Source organism: Bombina bombina, chromosome 5 (assembly GCF_027579735.1).
Source record: "Bombina bombina isolate aBomBom1 chromosome 5, aBomBom1.pri, whole genome shotgun sequence".
NCBI lineage: Eukaryota > Metazoa > Chordata > Amphibia > Anura > Bombinatoridae > Bombina > Bombina bombina.
In genome coordinates this window covers 730067791-730087286 of record NC_069503.1, presented here as the reverse complement: position 1 = coordinate 730087286, position 19496 = coordinate 730067791, and the positions used below count along the sequence as shown (strand labels likewise).

Genomic DNA, 19496 nt, shown 5'->3' with positions numbered 1-19496 from the left:
CCACTGTTGTCTTGTTTCATGTGTGCTGCATGTAATTATACTATAGTTTTTAATCTGCATGTATTTCATTTTTTGTAGTCCTTGTAATAGTTGCACTGAGTAGTCTTTCACATTATTGTTTTTTGTGGTGTGATGTGATGTATGTGTTAACCATTTCAGAGCATGCCTTCACCCCAGCCACATAACACTGGCACTGCTGTGCCCGCGGAACGTAATGCTACCTGCATGCCAGTAGAAATCAATAATACTCATGAAGATATCATTGTAAGTTTTTGTGTTTGGTTAAGCAAAAGGGAACAAATGAAACAATTACATATATTTTATGCTTATAAATGCTTACGTGAGATGACACTGTATAAATATTTGATAAAGGGCCCATTTCTTCAAAAAACCTTGTCACAGTGAAGCACTTAAAGGCCGTTTTAAAAAAGTCTCCAATTTACTCCTCCTCCTAAGCATACGTCCATACGTACTTTTTAAAAAACACACACCAAGAGAACAAAAAATTCTAATAGAAGTAAATTAGAAAGTTTAAAATCGCATTCTCCAACAGAATCAGGAAACGTTTTGGGTTTCATATCCCTTTAAGGGAAAAAACCTAGGTTACAACATTTTCCCATTACTTTAAATAAATAAAGTAAAGTAGTTTATAGAAACTAAACCTTTACACTTATGTCTTCAACTAATATAATTTAAAAAGCATATATATATTTTCATATTGTTCTCAGGCTAATCTTTACTTTGAATACATCATTATGTTTAGCATTTATTTACTGTTTAATGACGCTTTAAAGTGAATGTAAATTTTGATGCTAAAGTGCCCGGTTTTTAAAAATTCGATTAAAAACAGGGGCACTTAAATTCATCAAAATTTACATTTCACTCGTTGTGAAAAAATACCTTTTACACTTGACAGCCGCTCCAGCTTCCCCCGGTCGTCGCAAGCCATTTCTGACGTCAGAAATGATGGATAGGTCATCCTCCAATAACTTGTCTGATTCCACGCCGTGATTGGAGGAAGCCAGATTCCTAATTTTAGACCCAGGAAGAGGCTTTGCGACAGGTGGAGGAAGCTGGAGCTGCTGTGAAGATTAAAAGGTAAGTTTTTTTTCACAACAAGAGTGAAATGTAAATTTTGATGAATTAAAGTGCCCCTGTTTTTAATCAAATTTTTAAAAACCGTGCACTTTAGCATCAAAAGTTACATTCATTTTAATACACAGCCTATATTGGGGAGGACATTGTGATTAGAATTAGTCACATAGTATTCATATGTTCTAGATAAACTAGATACCACACAATCCTCCTCTCTGTCTTTCTCTCCATTTTTCTCTCTCTCCCTCTCTCTCTCTTTCTCTGTCTGTTTTTCTTTCTCTGTCATTTTCTTTCTGTCTCTCTCTCCCTCTCTTTCCCTTTGTTTTTTTTCTGTCTCTTTCTTTCTCTGTCTTTCTTTTCTTTCGTTTAGTCTTTCCTTTTTTCTTTCTCTTTCTCTCTGTCGTTCTCTCTCTTTCTCTGTCTATCTCCCTTTCTCTGTCTCTCTCCTTTTCTATCTGTGCCTCTATCTCCACCCATTAAGTTTATATAGCAGGCAAACCAATGCTTCAAAATATTTCATACAAAAGTAACACCTAGTTGTTTAAGGTGCTTAGCCACCCATAGTAATTCTGTATAAATGTTCTCTCTTCTATAAGTTGATGCTTCTGTTATAGCTGTGTGCACTCCATGCACATCTATACTCCTAAATTTTGCTTTAATATTTGCTTCATTCTGTCTACTCCCATCTATGCCTATGCTAACCATAACATCACATAGAATTAACACTTTAAATATAACATTTTTACTGTTAGTCTTTTTCATACTTTTCTGGTACCTGAAACCATCCACTATTTTCTGTACTTGGCTAATTTGACCTTAGCAATTCTATATACCAACCCATTCTGTAATTTTACATGCCTGGTCCACCAGCATCTTATACATTTAGATACCTGCACCTGGTAATTTTGTGTATCTGTACTGTAATTTTATATACAATGCATCTGACCAACCTATACCTACTGGTATTATATAACAGCTAACTTTGATCCAGTAGTTTTATTTACCAGCCAAACCTGTACCTAATGCTTTCATATTTCGTTCCTACCTTTACCTAGGAATTGTACTTTCTGGGAGAACCTACACTACACCTAGTAATTATATATGCTGAGCAAACGTCCCTAGTAACTTATATATAGAGCAAAATTTATCATTGATGTTCTCCTATATTTGCTCCTAAATATACACTTGATAGTTAAAGGGACACTGAACCCAATTTTTTTCTATCATGATTCAGATAGAGCATGCAATTTTAAGCAACTTTCTAATTTACTCCTATTATCAGATTCTTTTCATTCTCTTGGTATCTTTATTTTAAATGCAAGAATGTAAGTTTAGATGCCGGCCCATTTTTGGTGAACACACTGTGTTGTTCTTGCTGATTGGTGGGTAAATTCACTTACCAATAAACAAGTGCTTTCCATGGTCCTGAACCAAAAAAATAGCTTAGATGTCTTCTTTTTCAAATAAAGAAAGCAAGAGAACGAACAAAAATTGATAATTCGAGTAAATTAGAAAGTTGTTTAAAATTGCATGCTCTATCTGAATCACGAAAGAAAAAATTTGGTTTCAGTGTCCCTTTAATGCCCTTATATATAATTTAAAAATGTGCCTAAAATTGGGTAAGTTTGACTGTAAAATTCTTCTTCTCAATTCACGTTCGCCTAGGTGCACAGGAGCACCAAAAAAGGGTTAAAATAGATCGCCTAAGTCGTATTTTCTATAGTACGCCTTATCAAATTAACTAGTTGATAGTTAATGCCCTTAATTATTTTGGACCTATAGATAACTTTTTTTTGTTTACATTATGGTTTTTTTCTTGATGTTAGCGGGAATTTCTGTTGAAATTTATCTTTCACTACATTCCAGTGTTTGCCCATGTGCAGCAACTCTCCTTCAGATACCTGCAGAGTAACCTAGGTTCCAAAATGGCTGCGCCCATGGTTATATGGCGGTACATGAAATGTATTTAGTGTTCAGTGTCCCTTTAAATTGCTACTTTTAATGGCTACTAACTACACAATGTTTCATTGGTGATATGAGGACTTCAAATAACAGGATCTCTTCTTTGTCCAAACAATTAATATTTTATATTATTGCTACCTGACATAGGTGTGAGTTTTGAGTAAATTATAAGTCCATGTGCTCTTGTTTATAGGTCTCTGAATGTTGCCAGATGCAGATACAATATGCGAGGCTATCATGAGGTGAACACCACATAGTACATAACCAACTTAATTACAAGGCTGATGGGTTCAAATCTGTTTGCTAAAAAGGCACTATAATAATATTAAAGGGTCATTAAATTCACTTTGTGGTGCATCTGAAGGAGGGAACTTGAAAGCACTGTGCATAATAAGCCTGCCTGTTTGTATGCTTGTGGATGGGTATTACTAACCACCACTACAGCTGTGTGAGTTATCTCAATCAGCAACTGAGTAAAAGACACCTCTTAGTTGTGCACATACATTTTCTTCTAGTTTAAATACCAATTTAAGTAGCTGTAATGTTAAATATATTTTATACATCAATGGAAATATTTGACTTTAATATCCCTTTAAAGTTATCTTCAAAAATAAATAATGTAATATTATAATTTAAACAAAATATTTGGTAAACAATTTAATGGAATAGTCAATCATTTGAAAAAAATATTTTTATGTTAAACTGATTACTGATACAGTCCATCGCTTTTCTAACTGAATGACCAATCAAATGAGGTTTATGCTGAATTAGGCAAATGATTTATATTTATTGATTCAAATCACATAAATGTCATATAAATATAGTGACCTATGTTGCATTGTGTTGTCCTCTAGTAGAAAATTCTAATTACAGTGTTTTATTATTTTTGCAGGATTCTGATGAAGAAGACATTGAGCTTGATGGGACCAGCAAGAAAGTAATAGGCTCTGACTTTCACAATTTTAGGCCATATGTACCTGAGGAGTTTGCTGATTTCAGCGTTTACAATGCTAGTCTAGACAACAGGGACTGGATCAACTCCAAAACTGACTGTATTTGCTCTCGTTCCCTAGATAAGGAAATATCTAGAAGTCCCACCACCAGCAGTATGACTAGTGGCTATTTTTCACACAGTGCTTCTAATGCTACACTTTCAGACATATTGGTCCCTAGCAGCGACAGTATGGATCAGTTATCCAGTCAAGCTAGGGAATTTGAAAGCCAAGACCCTTCAGGACACCTGTATGTGCCGGACTGCAGATCTTATTCACACAAAGATGAACAATGCCCTGTTGAAACCACTAGCCTTTCGCTCCCCACAGAAAAAAGTGCCTTTGATAAAGTGCCACATTGCACTACTGAAAAAGCTGCTACTGTCCTTTTTAGAAGTGGATCATGTTCTTCTGTAGACTCCCCAAGCTATAGTTACAAAGCAAACTCTGCAAACTTCTTGCCATGTGGAGTCTCTGTAGAGCAGACTTGCAGTGTTTTAGAAGAACATTCATTCACAGAGTTCATGGGGGTGGAGGATTGGAAAGATTTTGAGCGCCATGAATGTTCACATAATTACACTTCTAATAGAGACAAACATGGAGACAAATTTGTGGACTGCAGTTCAGACTTATCAGACTTCACTAGCAGCACATCTGACCAGTGCTTGCTGGAAGATACTAGTCAGACCTTAAACTGTCTGGGGAATTCTGCCTTATTTAACCAACCTCACACCCGCTGCCCAGAAAATATTTTGCATGAGAGCAACAATCTTGATTTTTCAGACAGTGAAGACAATCCTAACCACACTTTGCCGTGCCTGCTTGCAATTGGAGATCAAGTATGCATTGGAGACAAGAAGTTTGGAACTGTGCGGTATATTGGAAGAGTGGATTTTTCACGAGGCATATGGGTAGGAGTGGAACTACATGCTCAGTTAGGTGAGAAAAAATTAAATTCTTACTGTCTACCTACTTTATGCTAACTAATTCTTTAATGCAATTATGTGTATTAAAACATTGTATTAATTAAAGCAGACATCCTCAAACTTGGCCCTCCAGAGGTTTTGGAACTACATTTCCCATGATGCTCAGCCAGCATATCAGCTAGCTGAGCATCATGGGAAATTAAGTTCCAAAACCTCTGGAGGGCCAAGTTTGATGATGTGTGACTTAAAAAAGGGACAATCAGACACTCTGAAATTGTAATATAAAACGTCTAATTATGAGTAGTAAAATTGTTGCAATATACTTTCATTATTTAATTTGTACCTTTTCCTGTAATTTAACTGAGTTTCTGCAAAGTAATAAGAACCTCCATGTGGAAACCTAGGTTTGTCCTTATCTAGCTCTTCTGCTGAGGACAATTTGGATTATCCTAATTTGTGAAGGTATAATCTAGATATTATTAAAGACACAGAGACAGAGTATTTTGCTTTCTTTCTTTTACTACTTTCAATACAGTTCTTAAAAGTACATAGAAAATAAAGACAAATAACTGACAATATTTGAAAATGACAGCATACATCAAAACACAGACCAGTAACTAATAAAAAGGGGAGACTGTTTAAAACAAAACAAACTGACCAATCATCTCAAACATATAGACTATAAACTGTCCAATGTCAATCAGCAAATCCTCTTTCTTGCTTGCTGTTGAAGGAAACACATAGTTCATAACATATAGATAACTGGGGCCAAAAAGACAACACAATTAACTGAATAAAAGAATCCTGAAGAAGATGACCACCCAAAAGGAAGTTTCAAGACAATCTGAGCAATTCGGAAACCAACTGGAACAGTGAAGAAACCTAAAGGGTCTTGATTGAAGCGAAGACTTGCAGATCACATTAGATGGAATGAAACCACTTGAAATAAGATCTTGATTATTGAATCGAAACTAAAACAAAAACATAATTTATGCTTACCTGATAAATTTATTTCTCTTGTAGTGTATCCAGTCCACGGATCATCCATTACTTATGGAATATATTCTCCTTCCCAACAGGAAGTTGCAAGAGTCCACCCACAGCAAAGCTGCTATATAGCTCCTCCCCTAACTGCCATATTCAGTCATTCGACCGAAAACATGCAGAGAAAGGAAAAAACCATAGGGTGCAGTGGTGACTGTAGTTCAAATGAAAAAATTACCTGCCTTAAAGTGACAGGGCGGGCCGTGGACTGGATACACTACAAGAGAAATAAATTTATCAGGTAAGCATAAATTATGTTTTCTCTTGTTAAGTGTATCCAGTCCACGGATCATCCATTACTTATGGAATACCAATACCAAAGCTAAAGTACACGGATGATGGGAGGGACAAGGCAGGTACTTAAACGGAAGTTACCACTGCCTGTAAGAAACCCTTTCTCCCAAAAATAGCCTCCGAAGAAGCAAAGTATCAAATTTGTTGAATTTGAAAAAGTATGAAGCGCAGACCAAGACTCCGTCTTGTAAATCTGTTCAACAGAAGCCACATTTAAAAAAGGCCCAAGTGAAAACCACAGCTCTAGTAGAATGAGCTGTAATCCCTTCAGGAGGCTGCTGTCCAGCAGTCTCATAAGCTAAATGAATTATGCTTTTTAACCAAAAAGACAGAGAGGCTGCCGAAGTCTTTTGACCTCTCCTCTGTCCAGAATAGACAACAAACAAGGTGAACGTTTGATGAAAACTGTAGTAGCTTGTAAGTAAAACTTTAAAGCACAAACCACGTCCAATATTGTGTAATAGACGTTCCTTCTTTGAGGAAGGAGTAGGATACAAGCATGGAACAACTATCTCTTGAGTGATGTTCTTGATAGATACCACCTTAGGAAAAAACCCAGGTTGGTACGCAGGACTACCTTATCTGTACGAAGGACCAGATAAGGAGAATCACATTGTAACACAGATAACTTGGAGACTCTACGAGTCGAGGAAATAGCTACCCAAAAGGAACTTTCCAAGATAAAGATTGATATCTATGGAACAAAAAAGGTTCAAACGGAACTTCTTGAAGAACCTTAAGAACCAGGTTTAAGCTCCATGGTGGAGCAACAGTTTTAAACACAGGCTTGGATCTAACCAAAGCCTGACCAAATGCCTGAACGTCTAGAATACCTGCCAGACGCTTGTGCAAAAAAATAGACAGAGTAAAAATCTGTCCCTTTTAAGGAATTAGCTGACAACCCTTTTCTCCAAAACATCTTGGAGAAAAGATAATATCCTGGGAATCCAGACTTTACTCCATGAGTAACCCTTGGATTCATAACAATCAGATATTTACACCATATCTATGTTCAATTTTCCTAGAGACAGGCTTTCATGTCTGTATTAAGGTATCAATGGCTGACTCAGAGAAGCCATGCTTTGATAACATCAAGCGTTCAGTCTCCAGGCAGTCCATCTCAGATTGATTCTATTTAGAAGGTTGAAAGGACCCTGAGGTAGAGGGACCTGTCTCAGAAGCAGAGACCGTGATGGAAAGGATGACATGTCCACCAGATCTGCATACCAGGTCCTGCGTGGCTACGCAGGCGCTGTCAAAAACACCAAAGCCCTCTCCTGCTTGGTCTTGACCTCCGGAGGAAATCCCACTCCCCCGGAAGAAAAGTCTGACGACTTAGAAGATCCACCTCCCAGTTCTCAACACCTGGGATATGGATAGCTGATAGACAAGAGTGAGTCTCTGTCCAGTGAATTATTGTAAGACTTCTAACATCGCTAGAGAACTTCTGTTCCCCATTGATGGCTGATGTAAGCCACAGTCGTGTATATTGTCCGACTGAGTATGAGGTACCTCAGAGTTGCTAACTGAGGCCAAGTCTGAAGAGAATGGAATATCACTCCCAGTTCCAGAATATTTATTAGAAGGAGGGTCTCCTGCTAAGTCCACTATCCCTGAGCCTTCAGGGAGTTCCAGACTGCATCCCAACCTAAAAGGCTGGCATCTATTGTAACAATTGTCCCATCTGACCTGCGGAAGGTCATACCCTTGGACAGATGGACCTGATATAGTCATCAGAGAAGAGAATCTCTGGTCTCTTGGTCCAGGTTAAACAGGGGAACAAATCTGTGTAATCCCCGTTCCTCTGACTGAGCATGCATAGTTGCAGTGGTCTGAAATGTAGACGTGCAAACGGTACTATGTCCCTTGCCGCTACCATTAAGCCGATTTCATTCATGTACTGAGCCACCGAAGGGCGCGGATGGGATGAAAAACACGGCAGAAATTTAGAAACTTTGACAACCTGGACTCCGTCAGGTAAATTTTCATTTCTACAGAATCTATCAGAGTCCCTAGGAGGGAAACCCTTGAGATTGGGGATAGAGAACTCTATCCTTGTTCACTTTCCACCCATGTAATCTCAGAAATGCCAGTACTACGTCCGTATGAGACTTGGCAATTTGGATGTTTGACGCCTGTATCAGGATGTCGTCTAAATAAGGGGCCACTTCTATGCCCCGCGGCCTAAGGACCGCCAAAGCGACCCCAGAACCTCCATAAAGATTCTTGGGGCTGTAGATATCCCAAAGGAAAGAGCTACAAACTGGTAATGCCTGTCTAGAAAGGCAAACCTGAAAAAAAAAAAAAAAACCGAAGGTGATCTTTATGCATCCCAATGTGAGGATAAGCATCCTTCAAATCCATTGTAGTCCTCTATTGACTCTCCTGGATCATAGTTAAGATGGTACGAATAGTTTCCATCTGAAATGACGGAATTCTGAGGAATTTGTTTAAGATCTTTAGATCCAAAATAGGTCTGAAGGTTCCCTCACCTTGGGAACCACAAACAGATTTGAGTAAAAACTCTGTCCCTGTTCCTCTCTTGGAACTGGATGGATCTCGTACACAATGTAAGAATGCCTCCTTCTTTATCTGGTTTGCAGATAATTGTGAAAGGCAAAATCTCCCCTTTTTTGGGGGGGGAAATCTTTGAAATCCAGAAGATATCTCTGGGATATAAATTCCAATGCCTAGGGATCCTGGGCATCTCTTGCCCACGCCTGGGCGAAGAATAAAAGTCTGCCCCCTATAGGATCCGTTACCGGATAGGGGTCCGTTCCTTCATGCTGCCTTAGAGGTAGCAGCAGGCTCCTTGGCCTGCTTATCTTTGTTCCAGGTCCGATTGTCTCCAGACCGCCTTGGACTGAGCAAAAATTAGACCTTTTTTGGCCCTTGATTTGGACCTATCCTGAGGAAGGGCATGACCTTTTCCTCCAGTGATATAAGCAATAATCTTCTTCAAACCAGGCCCGATAGGGTCTGCCCCTTGAAGGGAAGTTAAATAGCTTATTTATTAAAGTCACGACAGCTGACCATGATATAAGCCATAGCGCTCTGTGCGCCAGTATAGTAAAAAACAGAATTCTTAGCCGTTAGTCTAGTCAAATGAACAAAGGCATCAGAAAACAAAGGAATTGGCTAGCATAAGCTTGTCAAATATATTCATCCAATGGAGTCGCTAACTGTAAAGCCTCATCAAGAGACTCAACCCAGAACGCCGCAGCAGCAGTGACAGAAGCAATGTATGCAAGGGGCTGCAGGATAAAAACCCTGTTGAATAAACATTTTTTATCCATTGGATCTAAAAAGCACAACTGTCCTCGCCAGAGGTAGTGGTACGCTTAGCTAGAGTAGAAACTCTTCTCTTCACCTTAGGAACTGTCTGCCAGAAGTCCCGTGTGGCAGTAACTATTAGAAAACATTCTTCTAAAAAATAGGAGGGGAAGAGAACGGCACACCTGGTCTATCCCATTCCTTATTAAAAAAAAATTTAGTAAACCTCTTTAGGTATTGGAAAAACATCAGTACACACCGGCACTGCATATTATTTATCCAATCTACACAATTTCTCTGGCCCTGCGATTGTACACATTCATTCAGAGCAGCCAAAGCCTCCCTGAGCGACAAGTGGAGGTTCTCAAGCATAAATTTTAAATGTAGAAATATCAGAATCAGGTCAAATCATCTTCCCTGAGTCAAAAAAATCACCCACAGACTAAGCATATTGTGAGGTAGTATCATACATGGTTCTTAAAGCGTCTGTATGCTCTGTATCTACCCCCAGAGCTATCTGCTTTCCTTTAATTTCAGGTAGTCTGACTAATACTGCTGCCAGAGTATTATTCACCACCTTTGCCATGTCTTGTAAAATAAACGCTATGGGCGCCCTTGATGTACTTGGCGCCATTTGAGCGTGAGTCCCTGAAGCGGGAGTCGAAGGGTCTGACACGTGGGGAGAGTTAGTCGGCATAACTTTCCCCTCGACAGAATCCCCTGGTAAAATAAACGCTATGGGTGCCCTTGATGTACTTGGCGCCATTTGAGCATGAGTCCCTAAAGCGGGAGTCAAAAGGTCTGACACGTGGGGAGAGTTAGTCGGCATAACTACCCCCACGACAGAATCCACTGGTGATAATGTTTTTTAAAAACAAAAAATGATCTTTATTGTTTAACATGAAATCAGTACATCTGGTACACATTCTAAGATGGGGTTCCACCATGGCTTTAAAACATAATGAACACAGAGCTTCCTCTATGTCAGACATGTTAGAACAGACTAATAATGAGACTAGTAAGCTTGGAAAACACTTTAAATCAAGTTAACAAGCAAATATATAAAACGTTACTGTGCCTTTAAGAGAAACAAATTTTGTCAAAATTTGAAAAACAGTGAAAAAAGGCAGTAAAACAAACAAAATTTTTACAGTACATGTAATAAGGTAACAGAGCATTGCACCCACTTGCAAATGGATGATTAACCCCTTAATGCAAAAAACAGATCAAAAAAACGACATAGACGTTTTTTAAAAACAGACACAACAAACTGCCACAGCAGAGCTGTGGATTACCTTCCCTATAAACGATTTTGGAAGTCTTTTTAGCCCTTTAGAAATGTCCTGTAGTATTCATGGGACTGCTGAGGGAATCTGGATGATTCATTTTGTAATTTTAACTGCGCAAAAAAGTGCTAAATTAGGCCCTTCCCACTCATATTACAACAGTGGGAAGCTTCAGTTAACTGTTTCTATGCAAAATTTAAGCCAGCCATGTGGAAAAAACTTAGGCCCCAATAAGTTTTATCACCAAACATATGTTAAAAAACGATGAAACATGCCAGCAAACGTTTTAAAACACATTTTTACAAGAGTATGTATCTCTATTAATAAGCCTGATACCAGTCGCTATCGCTGCATTTAAGGCTTTACTTACATTACTTCGGTATCAGCAGTATTTTCTTAGTCAATTCCATTCCTAGAAAAATATCTTACTGCACATACCTTATCTGCAGGACAACCTGCACGCCATTCCCCCTCTGAAGTACCTCACTCCTCAGAATGTGTGAGAACAGCAAATGGATCTTAGTTACGTCTGCTAAGATCATAGAAAAACGCAGGCAGATTCTTCTTCCAAATACTGCCTGAGAAAAACAGCACACTCCGGTGCCATTTAAAAATAACAAACTTTTGATTGAAGAATAAACTAAGTATAAATCACCACAGACTCTCACAACCTCCTATCTATGTTGAGGCTTGCAAGAGAATGACTGAATATGGCAGTTAGGGGAGGAGCTATATAGCAGCTTTGCTGTGGGTGGACTCTTGCAACTTCCTGTTGGGAAGGAGAATATATTCCATAAGTAATGGATGATCCGTGGACTGGATACACTTAACAAGAGAAATATACTATACTATATGATTAATTAAAAAATATCTATGGGAGGGAAAAAACAATATAAATGAAGAGGAGGGAACATACTCGTCTCTGTGTCTTTAATAAAATCTAGATTATACCTTCACAAATTAGGATAATCCGAATTTTATTACAAGACCAGAAACTCATATTTTGCTAGTTTAAAGCAAACTAACAAAATAATTTTAAAGAGGCATGTTCAATGGGTTTAAAATAAAATTGTTTCAAAATAGAATCCGAAGACCAGTCAGCTGCATCCAAAATTTGTTGAAGGGTAGCATCTTTCAAAAATGCTTTAGAAGCGGCTAATTCTCTAACAGAGTGAGCAGAAAAAAATATAAATCAATACCAGCTTCGCTCATTTAACCCACCTGAGGTAGAAGACACAGAAGAATGAGGAGGAACAAAAGATAGCAAAAGTTGATTAGAAGAAGTACGAAAAGGAAGAAGTTCTGAGTTTGTATTCTTTGAGACATAAAACCACACAGAGAGAAGGTTCAGAAGGTAAATAAGGATAGAATATAGAAGTGGAAAAGGATTTAGTTCTTTTAGAAATAAATAAACACCTTCAGGAGTAAAAGGTTTTGAGTTAAAATCTAACGCTTTAACATCAGAAACTCTACGAAAAGAGATTAAACATAAAAGAGTAGCTAATTTAGCAGACAGTTGTTTCAGGGATAAAGATTTATTAGAAGGCCAAGATTTAAAAAGAGAAAAAATATGATTAACATCCCAAAAGGAAGTGTATTTATGTGCAGGAGGTCTTTTAAGTTTAATGGCTTTCATTAATTTACAAACTAAAAGATGTTGACCTACAGGGAAATTATTAATAAAAGAATGTTCAGCAGAGATAGCTGATCTAGAAAGACTTAAATAAAAAAGGGATGAAAGAAAATTAATAATAGTGGTTACATAAACTGAAAGGGGATCCAAACTCTCCAAGCACCAGCAAGACCATCTGGAATATGCGGAAAATTTTTTTGTACCAGGGGCCAGAAAATCTAACAAGAGTGACTTAGCCTGTTGTGATAAGCCTTGGAGAGATGAAAATTGCCCGAAATCATCCAAGCTATGCGACAAAGAGACCCATAAATGATTAGATTGGGAGGAAAACCTTCTGGATTTGACAGAAGGAGAGGGAAATGAGGAAGAAGAATAGGATGTTTGACAGATAACTCTAGGAGAAATCGGTACCATGGATGAGATGGGAGTGATGGGGAGAATTGATAGGAGATCCCGTTGGACTACCGAGATTGTTCTCTGAATCATGGAGAACAGAGGAAAGTCATAAGCTGTCTGATGAAACCATGGGTGAAGAAACACATTGATCACCAAAACTTCTGGATCTGGACCCCAACTAAAGTAAGGAGGAACTTGAAAATTCAGTCTCGAAGCAAAGAGATCCATCGAAAAGGGTCCTCTGAGAGACTGAAGCGAATGAAAGACTTTGTTTAGTTTCCAATCGCTTGAATCCGTCAGATAACGAGAACCCCAATCCACTGCGATGTTGGATAATCCTGGAATATATTCTGCTTTAAACAGAAATATTTCTGTCCAAGCAAAGGTGAATGAAAACTTTCGTAATAATGGATAAATCTCTCGATTTTGTACCACTGAGACGATTCATATAGGGTACTGTAGAAATATTGTCCATTCTGAGTAAAATGGACACAGGAAAAGAATCTTTGACAAAACTCTTGACTGCAAAAAAGCCTGCCAAAGGTTCTAAGCAGTTTATATGAAATCTTTTTTCTTCCGAAGACCATTTTCTGCCCGTAATAGAGGCGATTCAAATAGCGTACTGTAGAAATATTTTCTATTCTGAGTAAAATGGACATAGAAGAATCTTTGACAAAACTCTTGACTGCAAAAGTGCGTGCCAAAAGTTCTAAGCTGTTTATATGAAATCTTTTTTCTTCTGAAGACCATTTTCCGCCCGTAATAGAGGCCACAATGAGCGCCCCAGCCAGAATGACTGGCATCGAATTCTATAATTAAGTCCGGAGATTTCCCAAAAAATGACTCTCCCGTTCCAAGCTTCTATATGGGAGAGCCACCAAGAAAGCTCTTCTTTGGCTTCTGGAGACAGAGGAATAAGATGAGAATACGATAGACATTTATGAAGATAAAAACCCTAAATTCTCTAGAATATGAATTGTAAGAAGGAGTTGTGATTTTAAAGTAACAAAATTCTGATTCATAATCAAAGTATCATCTAAATAAATAACAAAATGAACACCCCGTAAACGAAGCCAAGTAATTATAGGTTTCATTAATTTGGTGAAAATCCAGAGGGCCGAGGAGAGGCCAAAAGGCATACAAGTAAAACTCAATTTCTTGCCTTCCCAAATAAAGGTCAGGAATTTCCGGTGTTCCTGAGCTACAGGAACTGTGAGATATGCATCTGTCAGATCTAATCTGACTAAGAAATGGTTGTCTAAAAGGCAATCTCTGAGAAGATGAATGCCTTCCATTTTGAAATTTTGATAGACAACGAAGGCGTTTATAGATCTTAAATTTATTACTGGCCAAAACTAGCAGTTTTTCTTTTTTACAAGAAAAAGGTTGCTTAAAAAACAGTTTTGAGAATTTATAGCCGGTTCTATTTCTTCTTTTAATAAAAGGCTTGAAATTTCGCTCTGAACCAGAATTTTGTCTATGTCGGAAAATTTTATTGGATAAGGAAGAGAATTTTGGATAGCAGTAGAAATAAAATATATATATATATATATATATATATATATATATACACCTGAAACAGTTTGAAGAACCCATTGATCTGTAGTTGTAAGCATCCAATTGTGAACAAAAAAATATTCTGCCTCCAATTATGTTTTGGGAAGAAACATGAGAGGGAAGGTTTACCTTGAGGGGCACAAGATCTTTGCCTTGAACGTTGAAATCTAGGATTCCTGGGTCTCCCTCGGGAAGGGAAGAAACCTGAGGTGGCTGGATTCTGGGACTGTCTTTGTTGTTGGAATTGTTAATTTGAGAATTGAGACCGATTGGGGTAAAAGGCTAGGAAAATGGCCTCTTCCTTTCCTGGGCCTGATAAGAAAAATGATCTTGATAAAAGATTTTGTTCATAGATGTTCTTACTTTATTAAGGTTGGAAAATGTGTTAACATAATTGTTTAATTCTGTAATAAAAGTGTCTTCAAACAGTAACCCATTGGTGTCAGGATGTATTTCATTGACTGCAAAGTCACAAACCCTGGGGTCAATCCTTCTGACAATATTACGTCTACATTCAGTGTACATAGCTGAGTTAGCGTTACCTAAAAAACTAAGCATTCTTTGGAGCCATTCTCTAACAATAATTAGATCCAAAGTTGAGTTGTCAAAAAATAGTAAATAACATTTTATCCTGACAAATTTTCCATGCTCTATCCATTCCTTTTTTAAGTTTAAAACCCGGAGTGCCTATGAATTTTAAAGATTTTGGGTCTACCTCTTGGGTACATCCAGCATTATTGGGAAGGATAGGCCTGGGGCATTACGTGAGTCTCTTTTTTTTGATAATTGATAAAATTAGCAATATCTAAAGATGGACACTATTCAGCTGATCTGGGATGGTGTAAGTCTTCAGCATCAAATCTTGGGTTTCCCAAGCAATGCAAAAAAAAATTCTTACTCTGAATTAAGATGTTTGGTCTTTTTTAAACACTTTTTTTTTATCTTTTAACCTTAGGAGAGGCAGTAGAATCCTCTGATGGAGGTTGGGTAATATAATCATCTGAATTATCTGACTCATAAGAAGAATTGTCCGAATTAAATTCAGAGGAAGAAAAATCCAAAATCTTTTTAGTGGCTATAACCTCTCCCATCAGTAACCTCTTGGGAGTAGAGGATTTAGCAGGGGTTTTTCTTCCTTTCCTGCAAGGAAAATGAGAGCCAGAAACAAGCTGGCGAGATTTTATTAACCAATTTTTTACTTGCCTTAACGGCGCTAGAGATAGGTCTCTTTCTCTTCAGAGCTTTTTTGATATTAGACTTATTAATTCAAAAATAAAATTTTCCTAACAATTTTTTCATGGAAACATCTATCATTTTTTTGAACACCCTCCGTATTGAGGGAAGGATTATTTTCAGAAATTTGAGACATATTAAAGATTAATAATCAAAAAATGAATTTAATAAAAAACAAAATTAATTAGGAAAGACCCCAAAGAGTTAATAATGAGAGATAAATAAAAATATATTTAAAATTGATATCAATAAAAATATAAATAATGACACCAGAATAAATTATATAAAAAACTTAACCAAAACAGTAATAAATAACAGCACTAAAATTAATGGTCACTAGATGGAGACAAAGGCCATAACATTAAAATATATACAACCGAAAGGAGGAAAGAACAATTTGGAAACACTTTCGCCTAGATTTAGAGTTTTGTCGGTAAAGACCCGCGGTGCTAACGCTCCTTTTTTTTCCAGCGCACCCTTAAGACAACGCTGGTATTACGAGTTTTCTGAATGGCTGCGTTAGCCTCAGAAAAGGGAGCGTTGAGCATAATTTAGCTCCACTTCAACCCTCAATACCAGCACTGCTTACGGTAGCGGTAAGCTGGAAAAACGTGCTCGTGCACGATATCCCCATAGGAAACAATGGGGCTGAGCTGGCTGAAAAAAAAACTAACACCTGCAAAAAAGCAGCGTTCAGCTCCTAATGCAGCCCCATTGTTTCCTATGGGGAAACACTTTCTAAGTCTGCACCTAACACCCTAACATGAACCCCGAGTCTAAACACCCCTAACCTTATTAACCCCTAATCTGCCGCCCCCGCTATCGCTGACAACTGCATTTTATTATTAACCCCTAATCTGCCACTCCGGACACCGCCGCAACCTACATTATACCTATTAACCCTTAATCTGCTGCCCCTAAGATCGCTGACACCTACATTATATTTATTACCCCCTAATCTGCCCCCCCAACGTCGCCCCCACCTACCTACACTTATTAACCCCTAATCTGCCAACCGGACCTCGCCGCCACTATAATAAATGTATTAACCCCTAAACCGCCGCACTCCCGCCTCGCAAACACTATAATAAATTGTATTAACCCCTAATCTGCCCTCCCTAACATCGCCGCCCCCTACCTACAATTATTAACCCCTAATCTGCCACCCCCAACGTCGCCGCTACTATAATAAAGTTATTAACCCCTAAGTCTAACCCTAACACCCCCCTAAGTTAAATATAATTTAAATTAATCTAAATAAATTTACTATAATTAAATAAATTATTTAATAGCTACCTAGTTAAAATAATTACAAAATTACCTGTAAAATAAATCCTAACCTAAGTTACAAATACACCTAACACTACACTATCAATAAATTAATTAAATAAATTACCTACAATTAGCTAAACTAAAATACAATTAAATAAACTAATCTATAAAACAAAAACAAACACTAAATTACAGAAAATAAAAAAATTACAAGAAGTTTAAACTAATTACACCTAATCTAAGCCCCCTAATAAAATAAAAAAGCCCCCCACAATAATAAAATGCCCTACCCTATTCTAAATTACAAAGTAATCAGCTCTTTTACCAGCCCTTAAAAGGGCTTTTTGCGGGGCATTGCCCCAAAGTAATCAGCTCTTTTACCTGTAAAAAAAATACAACCCCCCCAACATTAAAACCCACCACCCACATACCCCTACTCTAACCCACCCAAACCCCCCTTAAATAAACCTAACACTAACCCCCTGAAGATCTCCCTACCTTGAGTCGTCTTCACCCAGCCGAGCCAAATTCTTCATCCAAGCGAGGCAAGAAGAGGTCCTCCATCCAGTAGAAGTCTTCATCCAAGCAGCGTCTTCTATCTTCATCCATCCGGAGTGGAGCGGAGCCATCTTCCATACAGCCGACGCGGAGCTATCCTCTTCAACCGACGGACTAACGACGAATGACGGTTCCTTTAAGGGACATCATCCAAGATGGCGTCCCTCAAATTCCGATTGGCTGATAGGATTCTATCAGCCAATCGGAATTAAGGTAGGAAAAATCTAATTGGCTGATTCAATCAGCCAATCAGATTGAAGTTCAATCCGATTGGCTGATCCAATCAGCCAATCGGATTGACCTCGCATTCTATTGGCTGTTCCGATTAATAATTGTAGGTAGGTGGCGGCGATGTTAGGGAGGGCAGATTAGGGGTTAATACAATTTATTATAGTGTTTGCGAGGCGGGAGTGCGGCAGTTTAGGGGTTAATTCATTTATTATAGTGGCAGCGAGGTCCGGTCGGCAGATTATTGGTTAATAAGTGTAGGTAGGTGGCAGCGATGTTGGGGGGGGGGGGGCAGATTAGGGGATAATAAATATAATGTAGGTGGCGGCGATGTTAGGGGCAGCAGATTAGGGGTTCATAGGTATAATGTAGGTTGCAGCGGTGTCCGGAGCGGCAGATTATGGGTTAAAAAATTTTATTATAGGGTTTGCGATGTGGGGGGGCCTCGGTTTAGAGGTTCATAGGTAGTTTATGGGTGTTATTGTGCTTTATAGCACAGTAGTTAAGAGCTTTATGTTCCTGCGTTAGCCCATAAAACTCTTAACTACTGACTTTTTTTGACGGTAAGAGTCTTGTCGGTAGAGGCTGTACCGCTCACTTCTTCCAAGACTCGCAATACCAGCGTTAGGCAAATCCCATTGAAAAGATAGGATACGCAATTGACGTAAGGGGATCTGCGGTAACCTCGAGTCGCGGAAAGAAAGTGAGCGGTAGACCCTTTCCTGCCTGACTCTAAATACCAGCGGGCGTTAAAAAGCAGCGTTAGGACCCCTTGACGCTGCTTTTGACGGCTAACGCCAAACTCTAAATCTAGGCGTTTGTGAACCAAAATTGCGGTATGACTAGTCAACACAGATAAACGAGTTGATGTGAGGTAAATACAAGACGGGAAACAAGTGGGCGGCACTAACGACGTATTTATAAAATGGAGCCGACTGCGCATGCGCACTGGAGCGCTAAGAAAAGCAAGTGGATGCAACAGAAGAAATACACAGAACGGAGCAGATAACTAAAGGTATAAAAGCAACAAAGGGAGAAAAAATTTAACAAATGAAAACCAGAAGAATTAAAGAAGAAAATAATACATTGTTATATAAGAATAAAGACAAAATAATAAATGTAAAAAACGGAATATAAATAATAAAAGAACATAAATTATAAGCAAATGTAATATTAAATCAACTAATAATAAACAAATAATTGAACAATAATATGAGTTTATTAGAGAATATTGAAACACAATACTTATCTCCTTTAAGCAGTAAAATAAATAGGATTTGCTTATTGACATTGAACATTTATAGTCTATATGTTTGAGCTGAATGTTCAGTTTGTTCTGTTTTAACCAGTCTCTCTATTGCAGTATGAGAGACTGCTTGGGACTTTGATACTCTTCCTAGAGAAAGACAACTCTTGTACATTGCCGGGTGTGTGACTGCTGGTCGACATACAGTTGTATCATTTGCACATGGGAAAGTGGAGTGTTAAAGAGACCTTTTGTTAAAAAGTGTTCTGCAAGAATGTTGATTATTATTGTTTCTCACTTGTGACTGGCCCTTTATGAAGCATACTTGTCTTGTTCCTCTCCCGCACCTGCTATAAATGTGCCTCTCTTGCAAATGCCAGAACATTGTGCTGCTATGCTTTGAATCTACATTGCTGAGCTTTGGATATGATACTAATGCCATCTTACTTGCTTTTTACAGCTTGTGCTTGCTTCACTAACATGCTAGTACCTTGCTGAATT

At 38.2% G+C, this 19496-nt stretch overlaps 1 protein-coding gene across 5 annotated transcripts in view; it reads left to right on the top strand.

Moving 5' to 3' along the window:
• The window catches only part of KIF13A (kinesin family member 13A), a 390994-nt gene that overhangs the window by 365162 nt on the left and 6336 nt on the right, over positions 1–19496 (top strand). For 4 of the 5 annotated variants that reach the window (XM_053714779.1, XM_053714781.1, XM_053714780.1 and 1 more), the window contains one exon: positions 3950–4988. In XM_053714779.1, the coding sequence (XP_053570754.1) occupies positions 3950–4988 (1039 nt within the window). Of the gene's footprint in view, positions 1–159; positions 265–3949; positions 4989–19496 lie in introns of all 5 variants that reach the window. The other variant, XM_053714782.1, reaches the window with a different exon arrangement.